This window comes from Neltuma alba, unplaced genomic scaffold, assembly GCF_004799145.2.
Source record: "Neltuma alba isolate B1F8T4 unplaced genomic scaffold, ASM479914v2 tig00013031_pilon, whole genome shotgun sequence".
Classification (NCBI taxonomy): Eukaryota; Viridiplantae; Streptophyta; class Magnoliopsida; order Fabales; family Fabaceae; genus Neltuma; species Neltuma alba.
This window is the reverse complement of record NW_021637378.1, coordinates 205,409-222,862: the sequence shown is the minus strand read 5'-3', so window position 1 is coordinate 222,862 and position 17,454 is coordinate 205,409. Positions and strand designations below refer to the sequence as shown.

At 34.1% G+C, this 17,454-nt stretch overlaps 2 protein-coding genes across 2 annotated transcripts; one reads left to right on the top strand and one right to left on the bottom strand.

The window, feature by feature from the left end:
• Positions 1-3,903: 3,903 nt before the first annotated feature.
• Positions 3,904-5,058, top strand: LOC114733761 (uncharacterized; the record flags this gene model as incomplete). The annotated part of the gene is made up of 1 exon (XM_028921258.1): positions 3,904-5,058. A coding segment is annotated over one exon (1,128 nt), but the record flags the coding sequence as incomplete, so codon positions are not given.
• Positions 5,059-11,863: 6,805 nt separating this feature from the next.
• On the bottom strand, positions 11,864-16,926 carry LOC114733771 (CDPK-related kinase 5). The gene is made up of 11 exons (XM_028921267.1): positions 15,946-16,926; positions 14,803-14,933; positions 14,496-14,537; positions 14,282-14,390; positions 13,811-13,889; positions 13,427-13,723; positions 13,222-13,334; positions 12,780-12,887; positions 12,628-12,690; positions 12,376-12,543; positions 11,864-12,116 (listed from the first exon to the last, which is right to left on the bottom strand). Exons 1-11 carry the CDS (start codon positions 16,498-16,500, stop codon positions 11,976-11,978), a joined length of 1,806 nt encoding a protein of 601 aa, XP_028777100.1. The 5' UTR covers positions 16,501-16,926; the 3' UTR covers positions 11,864-11,975.
• Between the last annotated feature and the right edge of the window lie 528 nt (positions 16,927-17,454).

The following is a 17,454-nucleotide window of genomic DNA, read 5'->3' as shown; positions in this document are numbered from 1 at the left end:
CTCAAAGAATTTCTTGACATCTTGTTCCATTTGGAAGAATTGTCCTGTACGCAAACAAAATCCAATATGATCTTGGTATGTTTTCTGGGTATGTACACACAAAAAAGTTCAAACTATATATAAAAAGACACATACACATTAAAATAGCCTTTGACTTTCTCCATGAAACTGATAAATTGACTAATGAAAGTTAATCATGAATTTTCATTTCTTGATTTCTCCATAACTACCTGACTCACAAAGACAATACCAAAGACAAAGTAAAGAAAGAAGGAGGAATTCAAAATGAGTGTAAGCAAGGATAAGGCGTAAGTATCTTCAAGTTTTTGGTATAGTTTTCATAAGTTATGGTAAGATAATTATTAGATATGCATAAAGCCCTGTTTTAGACAGTAGAAAAACATAATGAATTGATAATGTTCTGATATATCCAAGGTGATAAAAGATGAATCAAATAATGTTGCAGATTTGGTACTTAGTTCAAGCAGGGGCAGAATATCACACTCTGTAAGCATTACACATAATCTTAAACAAGCATAAAACAATGCTCCAACATGCTTTGCTACACTGTTCCTTCTCTCTCCGAGACAAGGAATAATAATTTCAAAGTAGATTTTCTATTCAAAATCCAACAAACCATCGCAATATTATTTTGTTACAAGAGAGATAATAGTACAAGCTGAAACTTTACCAAATATTCTAAGGTACAATCCTTCTTTGTTGCACCAGGTTTGTGGCTATGGAAGGTGGAAATGGAGATAGGGTTTTGAGCTATGGTGGAAGAATCAAAACATAGCAGCACCTTTCTCTCCCTCTAAATTCTAAAGTGAGAGACGTGGCTGAGGTGAGGACTAGAGTGCAATGCTTTGATCTTGATTCAGCAGCAGCAAAGAAAGGACGAAGAGAGAGAGAGAGAGCAAGAGAAGAAAGAAAAAGAGGGGGGGATGAGACGGAAGGAAGAGAAAGGGAATGGCATTTTTGACTTTTCTCCTACATTTCATAATTGCAATTTAGGACCGGTCTCTGATAGCTATTTTGTGAATTGAAGTACCCAAATTGCCATTTTATATTTTCGAAGGTCTTTATTTGCCATTTTCCCTATAAGAAATTTGACCTAGATTTTCTCCTTTATTTATTTATTATCTTTTTTTAAAAATATTTTGTATTTATTTGTATTTTTTAAAAATATTAAATTTAGACCATTTAAGTTATAATCCAACGGTGGAGATGGACAATGGAGAGGAAGCAGACGGAAATGAGCAAAGGAGAGAAGCCAATATCCAGCATCATATATATATATATATATATATATGCATATATGTACATACAGACACACACACACATCTCTGGTAATGTTTTGATTACCTTATTTTCATCTTTTATTTGAGAAAGAAACTCACGCACTTATTATATGCGTAAAAGGTCAAACTCACAATCGTATATCTAATAATAAAAGATGTTTAAGGAATATAATTAATGTCACTGAATCAGATTTAATGTCAAATTTCATAAATTCAAAAATCAATTCATTACCTTTTATTATTTGGGTTCCCTTCAATCAAGGCATTTTTAACTTTGGTTTTCTGTAGATTTAATTTTTTTTTAATTTGGGCCCGTAATTTCTGCTTCACAAAGAAAATCATTATAGGTAAAGTGCAAGCAGACTGAAAATTATTCAGGCTTGAGAGATATTTATCAATGACATATAATTTTATTTGTCAGGCCCTAAATTAAAATATAACTCTACGAATGAACAAAACATGGAGTTTCACTTCTTAATAGTTGTGGTTGTTGTGATGAGATAATTAATTTGCTTGTGGATTAGTTAGTTGACTGTAGATAATTTGTAAATGTAATTCCAGATTTCCAACAACCATGTAGCCACCAGGAAATTAAAGTCAAATAAGGAAATATTATAAAAGTAAGTGATGTAGTTAAGGAAAAGCAAATGTCTTAATTAAATAGATTGAAGCTTCTATTTCATAAAATTTAATGTAAAACAATCAAAATTTAAAGCTAAACCTGATTAATGGGTGGTTATTCACTTAAAAAAAATCTTTCTTTCTCACTTATTTAATTTACTTGAGAGAAAAGTATTTTAAGCATCAAGTATTGAAATTAATATTATTGTTATTATCCTAGAATTACTATATAAACATATGTTGAAAAACTTACGGAATCGGAACGATCGTCGATCTCTTAAGTATCAAAAGAATATAGAATATTAGTTAGAGAAATATTTGATGTATCTTGTATGAAACGAAAGCACAAAATTTCCAATTTGCAAGGAGCGATCCAAAATAATCTGAACCAGAAGGGATGCTTCCCAGATCAGACAAGTTAAGTTGGCTTTGAGAGGCCGAAATAAATGACTTCAGTCACTACTTATTAATAATACAATTAATTAATTATTTTCGAAAGTAATGGTGTTTTAAGTTAATTTATATTAATTTCTTCATATAACTTTACTTAGGACATGTCAAATAAAATTGATTATATCTATATGTGTGATCCCAATCATTTTTATTCAAGAGTGACAACTCCATGCAATATGATTAAAGGAACATGCAAAAATATCTAAGGGGATTAACATGCATTTTCAAGAATTGAAAAATTACAAACATTTACTCTCTCTCTCTCTCTCTCTATACATATATATATATATATATAAACTAAAAGAGCCATATACATTATGGTACCTATATCTTGACAATGGGGTAAAAATGATAGCTAATCTAAATGAATCATAATTGGTCAAGAAAATGAAAGTACCCTCATAAATGGCATTCGATGGGAGAGCCATCGTCTTTGAGTTTTTGGCACAACCTAGAATGTTGTGGGTTGGTGACCCTTCATGCTTACTGGGTCCCCACCTTCAAGCACCTTAATTCATATTTAACCCTAAGTATAATTATTATTGTCTCCCTTTAATTCCAAAGATTATTTAAATTATTAATTATCTTTGGCAGCAAAATATTATCTTGTTTATACTACCTCCGATCCTTAATATAAGACCCTGTTTGATTTTTATTTTGGTCCTAAATATAAGACGCCAATCTATTTTGTCTCTCATATTTATACATTTTTTTTCAAAGTAACCCTTCTAACAATAATAGTTCTAGTCAATACATCTGATTAGTAAGGATATTTTAGGAAAGATAACATCTATTTAGGACAAATAACTAACTCAACTTACTTTTTTAATCTCCTCAAATTAGTCAACTGACTCTTATAATTAGGACCGGAGGTAGTATTATCAGTTTTTCGCGCGGCTTAAGCAAATATTCTTCTATGAAATGGTTGTAGAGTATTGTGAATTATAAATACATGTTATGCTTATATTATACATTATATCTTATATTAAGGATCGAAAATAACAATTGCTCTGTGTCTGCTTCGAAAATTTTTGTTACCCAAAATTATAAAGTAATAGAGGAGACAAGACACGACTCTTATTCAAATGTACATACAACATATGAAGCTTGGTCAGGAATAATAGATAAGGAGCAAAAATAGTAAAATGCAGGAAGTCAGGTTGGCGGCACTTGAATTTCCTGCCAATGAAACCTAACCCATTTGAGTAAAATACTAAAATTGACTCTACTTTTTTAAAAAAAAAAAAAAAAATTGGCATCAGTGTAAAACTTCAGTCACGTGTGTTGATTTTAATGGAAGTTGTTTTGACTGTTTAAATATAAGATTTCGAGTTTGAATATGTTGAACGCAGAAAATGTCTTTAAAAACAATTATCATATTAAAAACAAATAACGCTCAAATCTAATTCAATTTGATACCTATACGTAAAGAAAAAAGCAGAAAATTTTGGCATGAAAGTAAATAACAAAATGCCGTGAGGCAAAATAAGAAATATTGCAAACAGGAAAAATCATGTGATGTTGGTAAAGTAAATTTTATAGTAAAGTAGTCAAGTCAACTTTGCTTTACGCTCTCATCTCCATCCCCATCCCCATCTTTGGCCTTGTCTTCTTCTTCCTTCTCCTCTATATATTCTGTAACTCTCCCCTTCCCTCATTTTCCCAAGCCCCTTCCCTACTAGCTGCTATCACCACCACCACCAACCATGGAGTTGCAGGGGCCCCGCCTATACCTCCGGCTGACTTCATCTTCGACAGCACCTGCTCCTCCCCTTCCAGCCCCCGCCGCCTCCCCAACCTCTTCTTCAGCGCCCCCGCCAGTCCTACACCTACCGTCTTCCCTGATGCCGCCGCGCTGCTGGGTATTCAAGACTTCGAGTTTGATTTCAGTGGCCATTTACAGAGGACTTCTCTCTCTGCCGACGAACTCTTCGACGGCGGCAAGATTCGCCCCTTGAAGCCTCCACCGTCGCCCCGGTTGCAGTCTGAGGAGGGGCTCCATTCATCGTCCTCGACCAGGTCCAAGGGAAAGAAAATCATTCAGGATCGAAGAGATTTTGGTTCTGACTCGTTTGAGAAAACCAGAAAACTGGAAGACCGAGTAGAACAAGAGCAACAAAAGCGAGGGAGATCAGGAAGGGCTTCTTCGTTCTCATATTCGTCGGAGAATTCAGGGCGTAAAGGAAGCAGATCGGCGCCTCCTTTCAGAATCTCCGACACAGACGACGTCTCCGATCAGGACTTGTCCCAAGCCAAGGCAACTTCTTCTTCAACAAGCAACACGAAATCATCGCACGCTTCCTTCTTGTCATCACTTTCGTTCTCAAAAGGGTACAGAAAATGGAGAATAAAAGATTTTCTACTGTTCCGGAGTGCATCGGAGGGACGCGCCGCCGGTAAAGACCCATTAACGAAGTACGCGGTTCTGTCAAAGAAAGCGGAAGAGGAAGTAAGGAACAGCAGTTTCCGGTCGACGGAGAGCTTGGGTTCGGTGTCATCAAGACGGAGAGGAGCGGTTTCACCCCATGAGTTGCATTACACAGTGAACCGGGCGGCTTCGGAAGAGATGAAGAAGAAGACGGTGCTGCCTTACAAGCAGCTCGGACCTTTAGGATGCCTGGGATTCAATCCTAGTCTCCATCGGATCATCAACTAGCCAAATTGCCGCCTCCTTCACACGTTTATATATTATATATATGATCCCATTTCTTGTTTCACAAAACTACCAATGTTCCTGATCTTCTCCTCCTTCTTGATTTTGGTTGGAAAAAAAAAAAAGATTTTGATTAAGTAACGTGGTAGCGTGTTCTTTCATCTTGTCTCTGTTTCGTTGTATGGAAATAATTGTAACATATATATATATATATATTATATAATTGCACGCAAGACATTCACAAGAGATTCAGGTAACTAATTTTGGTTTTTTTAATAAATTATACTAGGATAGAGTAGCATTTGGATGACCTAGCATTTGGATGACCGAATTGTCGTTAACTTATTTTTTTGAAAAGCGTGTTTGTACCATAGGTTAGAGGTGTGTATATGTATACAGAGTTACACACACATACATGTGTGTGTGTATTCAGTTAATCACAGATATAGCATACAGATTTTAATGCTTACAATGAACTTTTTTTTTTTTGGGTTTAAAAAAAAAAAAACACTGATGGAGAGATTAAAGCTTATGTTCATTTTCATTTGCGTGATGGAGCAGTGAGCAGCGCGGACACTCTTTTTTTTTTTTTAATTTTTGAGACTGCTATTTTTCTTTCTTCCTTTTTTTTTTTTTTGGGGTAAAAAGGCAGCTATGTTTCATTTTATACCCCATAGGTGATGCATCATGATATTATTTTTTTTTTATGGAAGATCCTAACTCGTAAAAACTTAAAAGAAGTGTTTAATATCATTGAAATTAATGAACGTAACCCCACGCGAAACTATATTCCTAAATATGAGATATTATATTATATTATTTTTCAGATGGATTGTTATTTATATGCTGCCTCTTGTGGTTAATATAAGATTTAAAATAAGAATTAATTAACTGATTTAAGTATATTAAAAAAATTAGTTAAATTAGTTCCTGGACACAAATAAAAGTTGATTTTTTCAAAATACTCTTTTTAATTATGATTACCTTTTAATGGAAAACTCTTGACATACGTAATCAGTAGGAACATTTTAGATAGTAAAATACAAATTTAGAGGGGAGCAAAATGTAGAAATGTATTATATTTTGGATTAAATCAAATTTTTGATAAGCTATTTATTATAATATGTGTGCGTGCCACCCGCCCTAGGCCACAACACGGCCCCGAGTATAGATGATTTATAGTGTTATAGATACGCTTCAGAGAAACCAGACTTCTAATTAAGTAGGCAATAGAGACCTCTTGTCCTACCTAATCTAGTAATAACTACTAACAAAGAAAAGATAATTTAAGGCATGTTATATATATATATATATAATATATATAGGCTGTAAGATTATATTCTAATTTTGATTTTTTTGTATGAATTAACTTTTCTAAAACATACTACCTCGATCTTAATATAAGACTTTATTTAACTTTTATTTTGGTCCTAAATATAAGACCAATCTAATTTGTTTCTCATATTTAGTATATATTTTTTTTCAAAGTACTCTTCTAACAATGATAGTTCTAGTCAATACACTTGATTAGCAAGGATATTTTAGGAAAAACAACACCTATTTAAGACAAATAACTAACTCAATTTACTTTTTAATCTGTTAAATCAGTCAACTGGCTCTTATAATTAGGATCGGAAGTAGTATTAAAAAAGATGATTTGGTCATATCTACTCAAACCATATTATGTGATATAATTAACACGGGACATGATGGATCGGAGGAAGACACGTGTTAAGAAGAGGAACAAAATATTAATTTACTAATTAATCAAACAAATGACAACAAACCTTTTTAAAAGTAACCGAACCCCAAACTGTTGGGACTACACAAGATAAAAATCTGTGCTAAAATCTTTCTGAAATGAAATATGAAAATTATAAAACAATATTAATAAAGCTACAAACAAACAAACAAAGACATATGATAATTAAAAGAAGTAGGGACGAGGGAGGGGCATGCATGCATATTAAAGCTGAGCCTATCCTCTATCTCTTAAGGCCTTTATGTAAAGCCTACTTGTGTCGATTCAATGAGAGACCCTTTTGAAACTATGTAATAATCATGTTGCTTTCCTTTTTCTCTCTGCCCCTTTTTCCCCATTTATGTTCTTTAAACATTACACACAACTCCATATTAATTAAACTGAAAAAACTATTCATTATATATTGTCGTTTATGTTAGTGATAATTAAAAATTTTAATCCTAAATTTCATTTGATAAGGAAATCACATGCATATATGATAAGGTTACTCTTTCTGAAATTTGAAAATAATATATAATAGTACTAATAATGCTACAAGCAAACAAAAACACATGGAAAAGGAAGTAGGGACTAGAGAGGAGGCATGCATGCAAATTAAAGGTAACCCCGCCCTTTAAATCCAAGGCTTTATGTTAAAGGCAACTTGTGTCGATTCAACAAGAGACCCTTTGCAAACTACTCCATATATTTCTTAATTAACATTATAATTAAAATTCTATCTTCTTAATTTCATTGATAAATATGAATGAAAAAGGTAAAATAATTATATATAGCACGTGAAAAATTATAGAAATTATCTTGACAAAATATTGTTGGTATTTTTAAGAAGCATCAATATTAATTTATTTTTGTAATTGTTTTTGCTGTCTTTAATATCCATTAGTCATTGTTTTTTTTTTTTATATATAATGATGATATGGCACGAGAGGAGCAAAAAATTAAAGAAAATGGTGCTATTATGCACCATAGGAAAATGTGTGCAAAGTGTTGTGCGTGTATTGGCTATATATAGCTTGTGTTTGATGATAAATGCGGTCGCAAGCCATTGATTTTGTTGGTAAATAATGACTAAGTAAGAGTAGAATAAAGTGACATATTAAAATAAAACATCGACCGACACATGCAAGGGTATGGATTGGAAAAACATGATTAAAGCGAGTTGATCTATCTGTATGGACAATGGTTGTCCCATGGATATGGAATTGAAGTGTTTCTTAATTAGTCTTCATATATAACAACTTTAATTAGCAGTAACAAATAAAATTACTATAAATTGTAAAGTCATCATGCGAAGGCAAATACTATGATCTTAATATAATTATAGCTTTTGAAGTGCCTAATTAGTAATGTACCAAAAAGGGGGGAAAAAGTAATTAACATAAAACATATGGAACTGGTTTGGGCACCCAAAGCTCATCCTTTATAGACTATTTAGATTTGATTTAGACGATACAAGTTTAATATTTTAATTAATTATTTTTTAAAAAAATCATAGTTAAAAATAAAAAAATTAAATATGGATCGTCCATATCAGATTTAAATAGTCCAAATAGAATGATTAGCTAGAGAAGGAAAACGCCGGAGTGGTTATGAACAAGATTACGTTAATAAATTGAATTTGGATGATTATTACTTCATATGAGATTGGCTTGCACGCCTTTGACTGCCCTTTTTTTGGGCTGTTGATTTGAAAAAGATTAAAATTTGGAGTAAGAAGCTAGATTGCATTCAAAGACAAAAAGTGTAATTTGCATTGAGAGTGGGTGGCATTAGGAACAAATCAATCATTGTTAATTATTTAAAAATTAAAAGTGCTTTAATCAAACAACCCAACTCTCTATTTTGTTCGGTATCCACCCAGATATATAAAGTAACATTAAAATAAAACAACCATACAGATGAACTCGCTTTTGCCTCTTTATAGTTTATGCCTTGCCCAACAATAGAGTTGTTAGCCAGGGCTAATGAATTTGGAAAATGTATAATATATTCATTCTTAATTAATTTCATTAATTAGCCAGAGCTAGAAGAAATATATCTCTGAACTCCTTTAGTAATTAACATCACGCTTTTTTTAATTAACAAAATGACACTTTTAATAACTCTTTAATAGAGAAATAGTTTTTTTTCCCCCAAAAAATGAAGAGAAATAGCTAGTACATTCTTATGGTTCTGAAAATCTTAATGATATTAATGCCAAATTGCCGAGTTCCTTCAGATTTTACATCATCATAGTTCTTAGTTTATATTATATCTAGTCCTAATTATAAGATTTTGTTTGTAATCTAAAAACGAGGTCTTATAATTAGGACTGGAGATAGTATTAAACATGTAGTCTTATGTTGTTGGGTTTTGCTTAATCGTTTTTTCCCCCTATTTGTGTCTGTAGATTTTCGGATACTTTTTTATTGAGTGGAGGCTAATTTAAAAAATATACTCTCTTTCTCTGTTTTGGGAGGAATATTTTTCTGAAAAAAATAATACACACTACCTCTGGTTCTAAATATATGATCTACTATACAGTACAAAATAGATCATATATTTAGAATCCGAGATAGTATTATTATTTTTTACACGTACACAATAGTAAATAATCAACTAATTGTTTTTTAACATGTGAAAATTATTAGTTAACTAAATTTTATTTTTAAAATGGGAGTACAAACAACCTGATTAATGTTATACCAACAGTAATCATGTGAATTTGTGATAAAAATCCTCCCTTGCTAAACATTTTAATACGAGTTGGTTTTTTTTTTTTTTTTTTACCAATTGAAATTTTATTGATGAATATCTGTGAGAATACGCAAGGAGGATGGGGAGGCGCATGGGCATGTGAGCGGGAGGGGACAAGTGTCAGCATCAGCCGAAGTAATCTTTTTTTTGGTACAAATCAGCCGAAGTAATTGACTTTGTCAAAGTCAAACGGTGGCTCCGTCACTGCACCAGCCTGTTCTTCTCCGTCAACAAAACAGTGCGCTTCTTTTTATTTTTAATTATTTGGTTTATTTTAAAAAAAAATACTCCCTCCGTTCCTTATTATAAGAGACAAATAACAGAAATACGTTGATAAAAAAACAGTTAAAATTAGTTAAGAACAATTAATGTATAAAAAGTATAATTTTTTTTTCAAAAATGCCCTCATTAATAAGGAGAGAGAGTATGAGAGAGAATAATTAAATTATTAAAAGAAAGAGAAGTGGGAGGGAGAGAGAGTGTAAGTTGGAAATAATAAATATGGGTAAAATAGTAAATCAACACAAAAAAGTAGAGACAACTTGTAAGTGTCTCTTATATATAGGAACATGCCATAAGCATCAAATATCTCTTATAATAAGGAACGGAAGGAGTAATGTGTTTCCATCCTGGCAATATAAAAGTTTGTATATGCTACTTTCTATATTATTTCATTTTAACCTACCCACTAATTTATTAAAAAATGAAACATAACATGGGAACATTTTCAGAATTAATTAACGCGGATTTTTTTAGAATTAATTACTATACTCCTTCTGGTCTTTGTTTTAGGGTTTTGGTTTAGTTTTAAATATAAGGTCTCATTTTCTCTTTTCTTAATATATTAAATAGTAACGTCTTTACATTGCACAAAGTAAAAGGAAAAAGGACATAACATTGTTATAAATTTATGAAACTAAACTATTTAAGATATTAAAATATTTCTCTCTTGATGGACTAAATTCAAAAATTTCCTTAAAGATGAATGAAAAAGATAATCCATGAATTACTAAATTGGAATGTTAGATAGGAATATCAATATATTCCTCTGGTCTTTAATATAGAATATAACTATTGAGTTGATTTTAATCTTAAATATAAGACTTATTTTTATATTTATCAATTTTTTTTAAATCATCCCTATTGATGCTCCTTCAAATAGGAGAGAGAGTGATGATATTAAAAAAGATAATTATGGTGCTTTAATAAAATCTTATATTTGTTATAATTAATTAATATATCTAACTTTTTAAATCTAATTAAATAATTAAATAGGTTTTATATCAAGAATAAGAAGAGTATAAAATATTAAAAAATACAAATAATTAAGCATTTCGATTGGGCTAGCAGCAAGGCCCAGTCTTACAAATCCATACATATATGCATACAATCACGGGCCCTGCAAAATCATCGGGCCTGCCAGCTCCTTTTTGGGGCCTCGAAGTACGGACATATTAATCACAATCAATTTCCCTGCTTTGCGGGGGAAGGGGAGCGTGCACTCAATTTAAAACATTAAAATACATACTTCTTCATTGACGCATCTATCTCAACATCATACAAAGAGGATCATAAACGCTATCTCTGGGCCTATTTATAAGAACAAATGAATAGGCTGAAAACAGAAAAGGCAGCACTTAAAAACCAGACCTTTTGACATGCCAGATTCTTTAAAGACAAAATGTGTGATATTCTAATGTGAATGCATCCTGATATTCTTCAGAAAATAACACCACTCCCCTCCACCTTCATCTGGCCCTGTTTATCAGCTATGAAAAGTCCTCCTGGAAGAAGAAACCCCTCATGTTTCATGAGGCCTTGGACTTTGGAGAAGAACAGAGAATGTTACTGCATCAGTTATTCTTGGTAATGCTTTTAAATCTATTTCACTCTTGCAGAATTCAACCAACAAGAGTTGGTGATAGACCATCGACTGTTTTTATTTGGGGTAAAGCTTATGATTATACGATAGACTTCAATCATAATCAGAATCTTTCAGCAGTTTCCACCGCATAATTGCTTCCTTACTCAGCTGACAATGCCACCAATCTCCACCAAATCATGGTTGCAGCAAAGCAAAGTAATTGATCCATAGAAACAAAAAAAATTAGGATATGCATTACGAGTTGACACTAGAATTATTACAAAGATCGTATATACACGAGCATTTCTTGATAAAGTTACATGAAATTGTTACCACCCATTTCTCTTAACTCTACAATTCATGCCTGAACTCAATGTCTTGAACAATTGGAGCTCTAGCGTGAACAAATGGGTATGAATCATCATGTCCTGTGCAACTATACTGTAAAGGGATGTGCTTGCAACAGCACCAGATATCAAGTGAACTATCAGCAGATAATGTTAATATACAGTCAACATATTATTGCATTTGCAGCACAAATAGCTGAGAAATTTCTGTATATCCGAGAGCCATTGCTGTACTCTTCTATTGCACCTTTGAAAGAGTTCTGCCAGATACACCATGTAACAATTTGACAAACCCAAGAAAGCTTAGCTTCCCATCAGTGTGCCTTATCCAATCGACAAGTACAACATGAACAGGGATAGAAGGGCCAAGTCCAAGTTCCTAAAACAACAGTACGGAGAAAATAATATGGGTTAGCCATTTCTTTCTCTTTCTTCTCCTTTTGTTTTGTTTTGTTTTGGTTTGGTTTGTTTTTTAAATGAGCTTAATACAAATTCGTGACTGCCTAGAAATAGATGGAGCAACGATATCCTCTCAATGGAGTTTCAGCGATGAGGGGGGAAGAGGTAACAACACCAAGATTCAAATGTAAGATTTAGACATCCATTAGAAAAGATTCAATTCAGTGTCCTGAACTTACTGAAGCAAGTTCTTCAATGACAATAGCTCTGTTTCCATCTTTCTCAAAAATTTCATATGCACAGCGTGCATGTTGTTCCCAGCGATCAAGGGCTTCAAGCTGATACACACTTAATGCAGCCGCACAAAATTCTTCAAAACCCATTCTTCTATATTGTAATGAGTTTAGCTGTTATACAAGGAATATTCATGGATATGAGTCAGTAAGCAGTCAAAATCATGCTCCATCTACACGTATAGAGCAAGGTATTACCGAGGCCATAAAGTCAGAAATGTGGGACTCTTTCATGGCATCTGTTGCGTGTTTCCTCAGCGCCTGCCAAGACAAATATGCATGAGAAACTCTTGGTATTCAACAATACATCATGCCTTACGTGCTGATGTGACAGTGGATTATCCACTCACCATGCTGATGTTTTCTAATGTTATGCTGCCATTTTTGCTTGGCTCCAGCAGAGCAAATTGCTCCTTCAAATAATAGAGCTCATCAGCAGTCAATGTCTTTGACAACGCCTGGCAGAGAGGTCAATGGAAGACAACTAGTAAGATTAAATGTAACTAATACTTATAAATATCAATATAAGGTGCATAAATAACACATTAAGAAAGAGAATACATAATTGCCCCAATTGCATCTTGTTGCAGAGAGAGAGAGAGAGAAGAAAATCCCCAGTTTATTGGAGAAAAAATAAATATAACGTGAGTTCACTTTGTGGACTAAATTCCATGTTAAAAGCTATAGACAAACCTTTAGACATTAGATTGCAATTAAAAAGAATATTTGATTCCAACAGGAAGCAGTCTAAAAATAAACTCTACTTCTCGCTCAGTATCAAAATATACGCACCCTTAAAGAAGCCTTGCGCAAGGATGATGATCGCATATAGGCCTTCATGAGCTTAAATATTAAAATATCAAGAGGAACTTTTACATTGTTGAAATTCCTAATCCAAGGATGACCTGCAAATACAAGAATGTCGCTGGCAATTCAGAAAATGATCTTTCCAGAAGCCCAGAAGCTTATTAGATATTAGAAACGTCAGAAAACTCACTTAGAGCCTGGGCAGCTGATATTCGCTTCCTTGGGTCCTTATTCAACAGGCGCTTAACAAAATCTCTTGCTTCTGAAGATAAGGACGGCCAAGGAGGTTCATCAAAGCTTGGATCAGCTTTCAGAACAGCCCTAAATATACCAGACTCTGTTCGTGCCCAAAATGGACGACTACCACATAAGAGAATATAAGCTATCACGCCGATACTCCACACATCAGCTTCTGTACTGTAAGATCTATGTAGAACTTCAGGAGCCACATAGTATGCACTACCCACAATATCATTGAGCCTTTCATCTGAAAGCCATGGAAAAGAATCAAGCAAATGCCACAAATTCTCAAGGGTGATAAAAAACTAGTTAGTAGGGCTTTACAAAGGCAAACCTGGTTTGACAAAGTCTGATAATCCAAAGTCAATAGCTTTTAATTCAGCATTCTCATCCTTTGACACATACAAAAAATTCTGAGAAGTAAAACAGCAAGATGGTTATGTAATAAACTAAAAATCCACATTGAAATGCCAATATTCACTTACCCATTTTACTCATCAAATATTAGATGCGTGACAAATACAAGTAACAGGTATTTACATTAGAGCAGCTATTATGCACAATATTTTTCTATGATTTTCTTGGAAACTGTAACTAAACAATTTTTGCAAAATTCTGTTTACTTGAATGGTACTGCTCATAGATGTGCCATCTGAAAATTTCAAAATCCAGTCAGCTGAAAACAAGATGCAAGGCTATGACTCATTGACTATTGTTGCAGCAAAGCAAATATGGCATTTGTAACTCCATCCAATGTACACTGGTGCTTCAGTTAAACAAGAGAAAGTAAGATGTATTTGCTCACCTCTGGCTTAAGATCTCTGTGCACCACACCCTGAAGATGACAGAACGCAACAACATTCAATATTTGTATCAAGACAGCTTTTGCGTCATCTTCTGAGTATTTCCCACCTCTACAGAAGGATTAAACCATGTCAGTTAGGGAAAAGGTACATACCCAAAGATAAAAGTTTTTTTTAACAAAAATTAGAGCTGATGTAATAAGACATAAGAATCACCTTGAAAGTATTCTATCTAACAGCTCGCCTCCTTCACATAACCTAAAATGCCAAAAGCACCCAATTCATGTCCAAAACTTGGAAAATTCTTAAGAAAACAGCAGAGTGAATTCAGGTTGATAGAATATTCAAAATTACCATAAAAGAAACTAAGACTCAAGATTATTGGGTTGTATTTGATGGAATACAGGTATATTATTAGTATCCCATCAAGTGCATCGAGAAGGGGAAAAAGCCTTCACTAAAATACCAGCAAACCTTTTACTGTGCTAAAATCTTGAAAGGACAGAAAATGTACCAAACTTACTCCATTACAATGTAGACATTATCTTGGTCTTCAAATGCATCATAGAATTGCACCAGATTATTGTGTCCAGTTAAGGCTCGTAATATTTTCACCTCCCTTCTAACATCTTCAATTGCAATTGCCGTTGTCATCTGGCAACAAAAAAGGTGAAATCATAAGTGAGTTATAATACTATTCATGCCATATATGATTTAGATATCATGCTTTATTGAAAAGTGGTATGGACAGAAGTGGCATAAAGAAGTGCCAGATTAAAAAACAGTTTTATTCATGAATACACAAGTTCAAATTAGCCCCAAAATGTAGGAATATTATTTAATATTCACTTTTATTTTATCTTTATATTTTCTTAAAACATATTAATAAATTTATTCATCCCTATAGGTCCTCCCCAATTGCGTTTTAGTTCCAATCACTAAAAGGTTTGTAATCAAATCCTTATAGCTTTCAATAGCTATAACTTCCTTTTTGGTCAGCTTCGATAGTTGTCAGGCGTGGGGTGTGACAATCCGTCACAATTTCAATAATGGATTGTTTTCAGGCAAACTCCTTAGATGACGACCATTCAACCAAATCATGAGCAATCAACTAGCTAGTAAATCCTTCTTTGCATCTTTACGATCATACGTGAAGTATTGAAAATCTTGGCTCATGAGTCAGTGATTTGCAGCTGCTAGTCATCAACTTGACATTTGAATATACCAAGTCCTTGCCCTCTTGACAGATTTGTCATAAACTGTCATTGCAGAGACTCAGCAACAAAGTTTCCAAGTATAATGACGTATTGGAAATTGATAGAGCTGAAAGAACCGGCTGCGTAGTTCAACCTAACAAATAAAGTTAAAGGCTTTCTCCCCAATCCAATCAAGTTTCATTAAAGGAAGTTTTTTATCATGCAAACTTAGACCGTTTCCACATTAGCTAACCAGAAGAATCTTCAACAGTAACCCCTTGAAAAGACTAAAACAGGACTTCAGAACCTCAAGCATTATCCACAAAGTACCCCACAATTCGGAGACCAGTGCCGTTTGAACGAAAATCAGTCATAGCCCCCAATATAACTTTCAGCAAAAACAATTATAACGGCGTGTGAGATAGAGAAAGAATTCGAAGAACGATACATGGGAGAAGGGTATGGTTGACCTTAGATTTAGGAATGACCTTCACCGCCACTTGCTGACCCTTACGTTCACCTTTCTTGAACCTAGCAGAGCATGTATAACCAAAATGTCCTCTGCCTACCTCTTCCCCAACCTCCAATCTACTGGTGAGCTCCTTCGAAAAACCAAACCTCTTGTCCAAATCTCTCGATTCTTCTTCCTCCCCCTCTTCGGGTATCGCTGTCGCTGCCTTCCTCCCCTGCCTCTTCGCCAGCAAAGCCTTTATGTGCTTGGCCGGCGACGGCGGAGGAAAAGGCCTCCGGAAGAACCTCCTTGGAGTCGAACTCGCGCTCTTGCTCGCCCCCGGCGTCGACACCGGAGAATTTTTCAGAAAATGAGCTGGACTGGGACTGTAGAAGGGGAAGAACGGAGACTGCTTCCCGGTCGTGACGTCATCTTTCCGATTGTAGTTGTTGGCGATGGGAGAAAGCGGGGATTTTGGGACTTGAGAAGAATCTTCATACCGATCATGGTCTTCTTCTGTTTGCCTAACCCCGTATGGGTTCGGCTTCTGGGGCTTAGAGACACAAACTCCCATGTTGGGTTCGATCAAAGAAGCTGGGTCACTATATCACTCATAATTCACTCGTGGCATCGTGTAGAAATTCCAGAATAGAGTATGAGAATCATTCCTGGGCTTCATCCGCCGAAGACTCAGACAATTGAAGAGAAGCATACAGTGAGGAAGAAGAAAAGTAAGAGGCGAAGACTCAAAACCACCTAGTATTAAATGCAGCATGAGATGAGCTGAGAGAGAGAAAAGATGGGATTAATGGAGAAGATGAAGGTGGGGACAATCAGAGTGGCCACGTGGCATGCACAGGATTCATGAATTCAACAGTTCATGGAAATAAGTTATTAGTGAAATGAATGGAAAGAGGGGAGAGAGAGAGAGAGGAATTCAGAAATGCAGGAAGCTGGATAAGGGCGAGAAGGGGAAGGTGGAGTTAGAAGATGGGAAGACGGAGGATTGTTGTATTGGTTGGCATGGCTTTGGCTACATGTTGTTCCCCTCTGCCCTTGTGGACTGGTCACCAACGAGGCAACAATGCACAATTGTTTCCTATAGAGTTTTAACTTCTAAACCAAAAAGGGGGGAAAAAATGCTAGAACGGATACTAAATTGGTTGAAATAGTAATTCAAGGATCAATCATTCAGTTGGTCTGAACAGGTCAACTTGCGATTAAGCCAGTCTTATTAAAATAATATAATTTAATTAAAAACAATAAAATATAATATTAATAATCATTGATAACAAAATACAAGAAAATATAACAATAATTTGATTGTAAAAAAGCAAAGAACAATAACATTGAAAATTTTGATCTTTATGATTCATTAACAACTAAAATTAATAATTATTGATACCAAAATCATCATTAAAATTCATTCAAATATATACCACTAAGATATTAGGAGCTGAATCAGAAAAATATGACCAATAGCAACATAATCATTCAAACCAATTCATTACTGATTCATACCGGTTTA

Excerpts from the sequence above, each read along its gene's own strand:
- LOC114733771 (XM_028921267.1), bottom strand. The coding sequence starts at position 16,500 with ATGGGAGTTTGTGTCTCTAAGCCCCAGAAGCCGAACCCATACGGGGTT. Across the intron at positions 14,934-15,945 it reads AGGTCATTCCTAAATCTAAG|ATGACAACGGCAATTGCAAT; the intron begins GTCAACCATACC and ends TTTTGTTGCCAG. Across the intron at positions 14,538-14,802 it reads AATGTCTACATTGTAATGGA|GTTATGTGAAGGAGGCGAGC; the intron begins GTAAGTTTGGTA and ends TTGGCATTTTAG.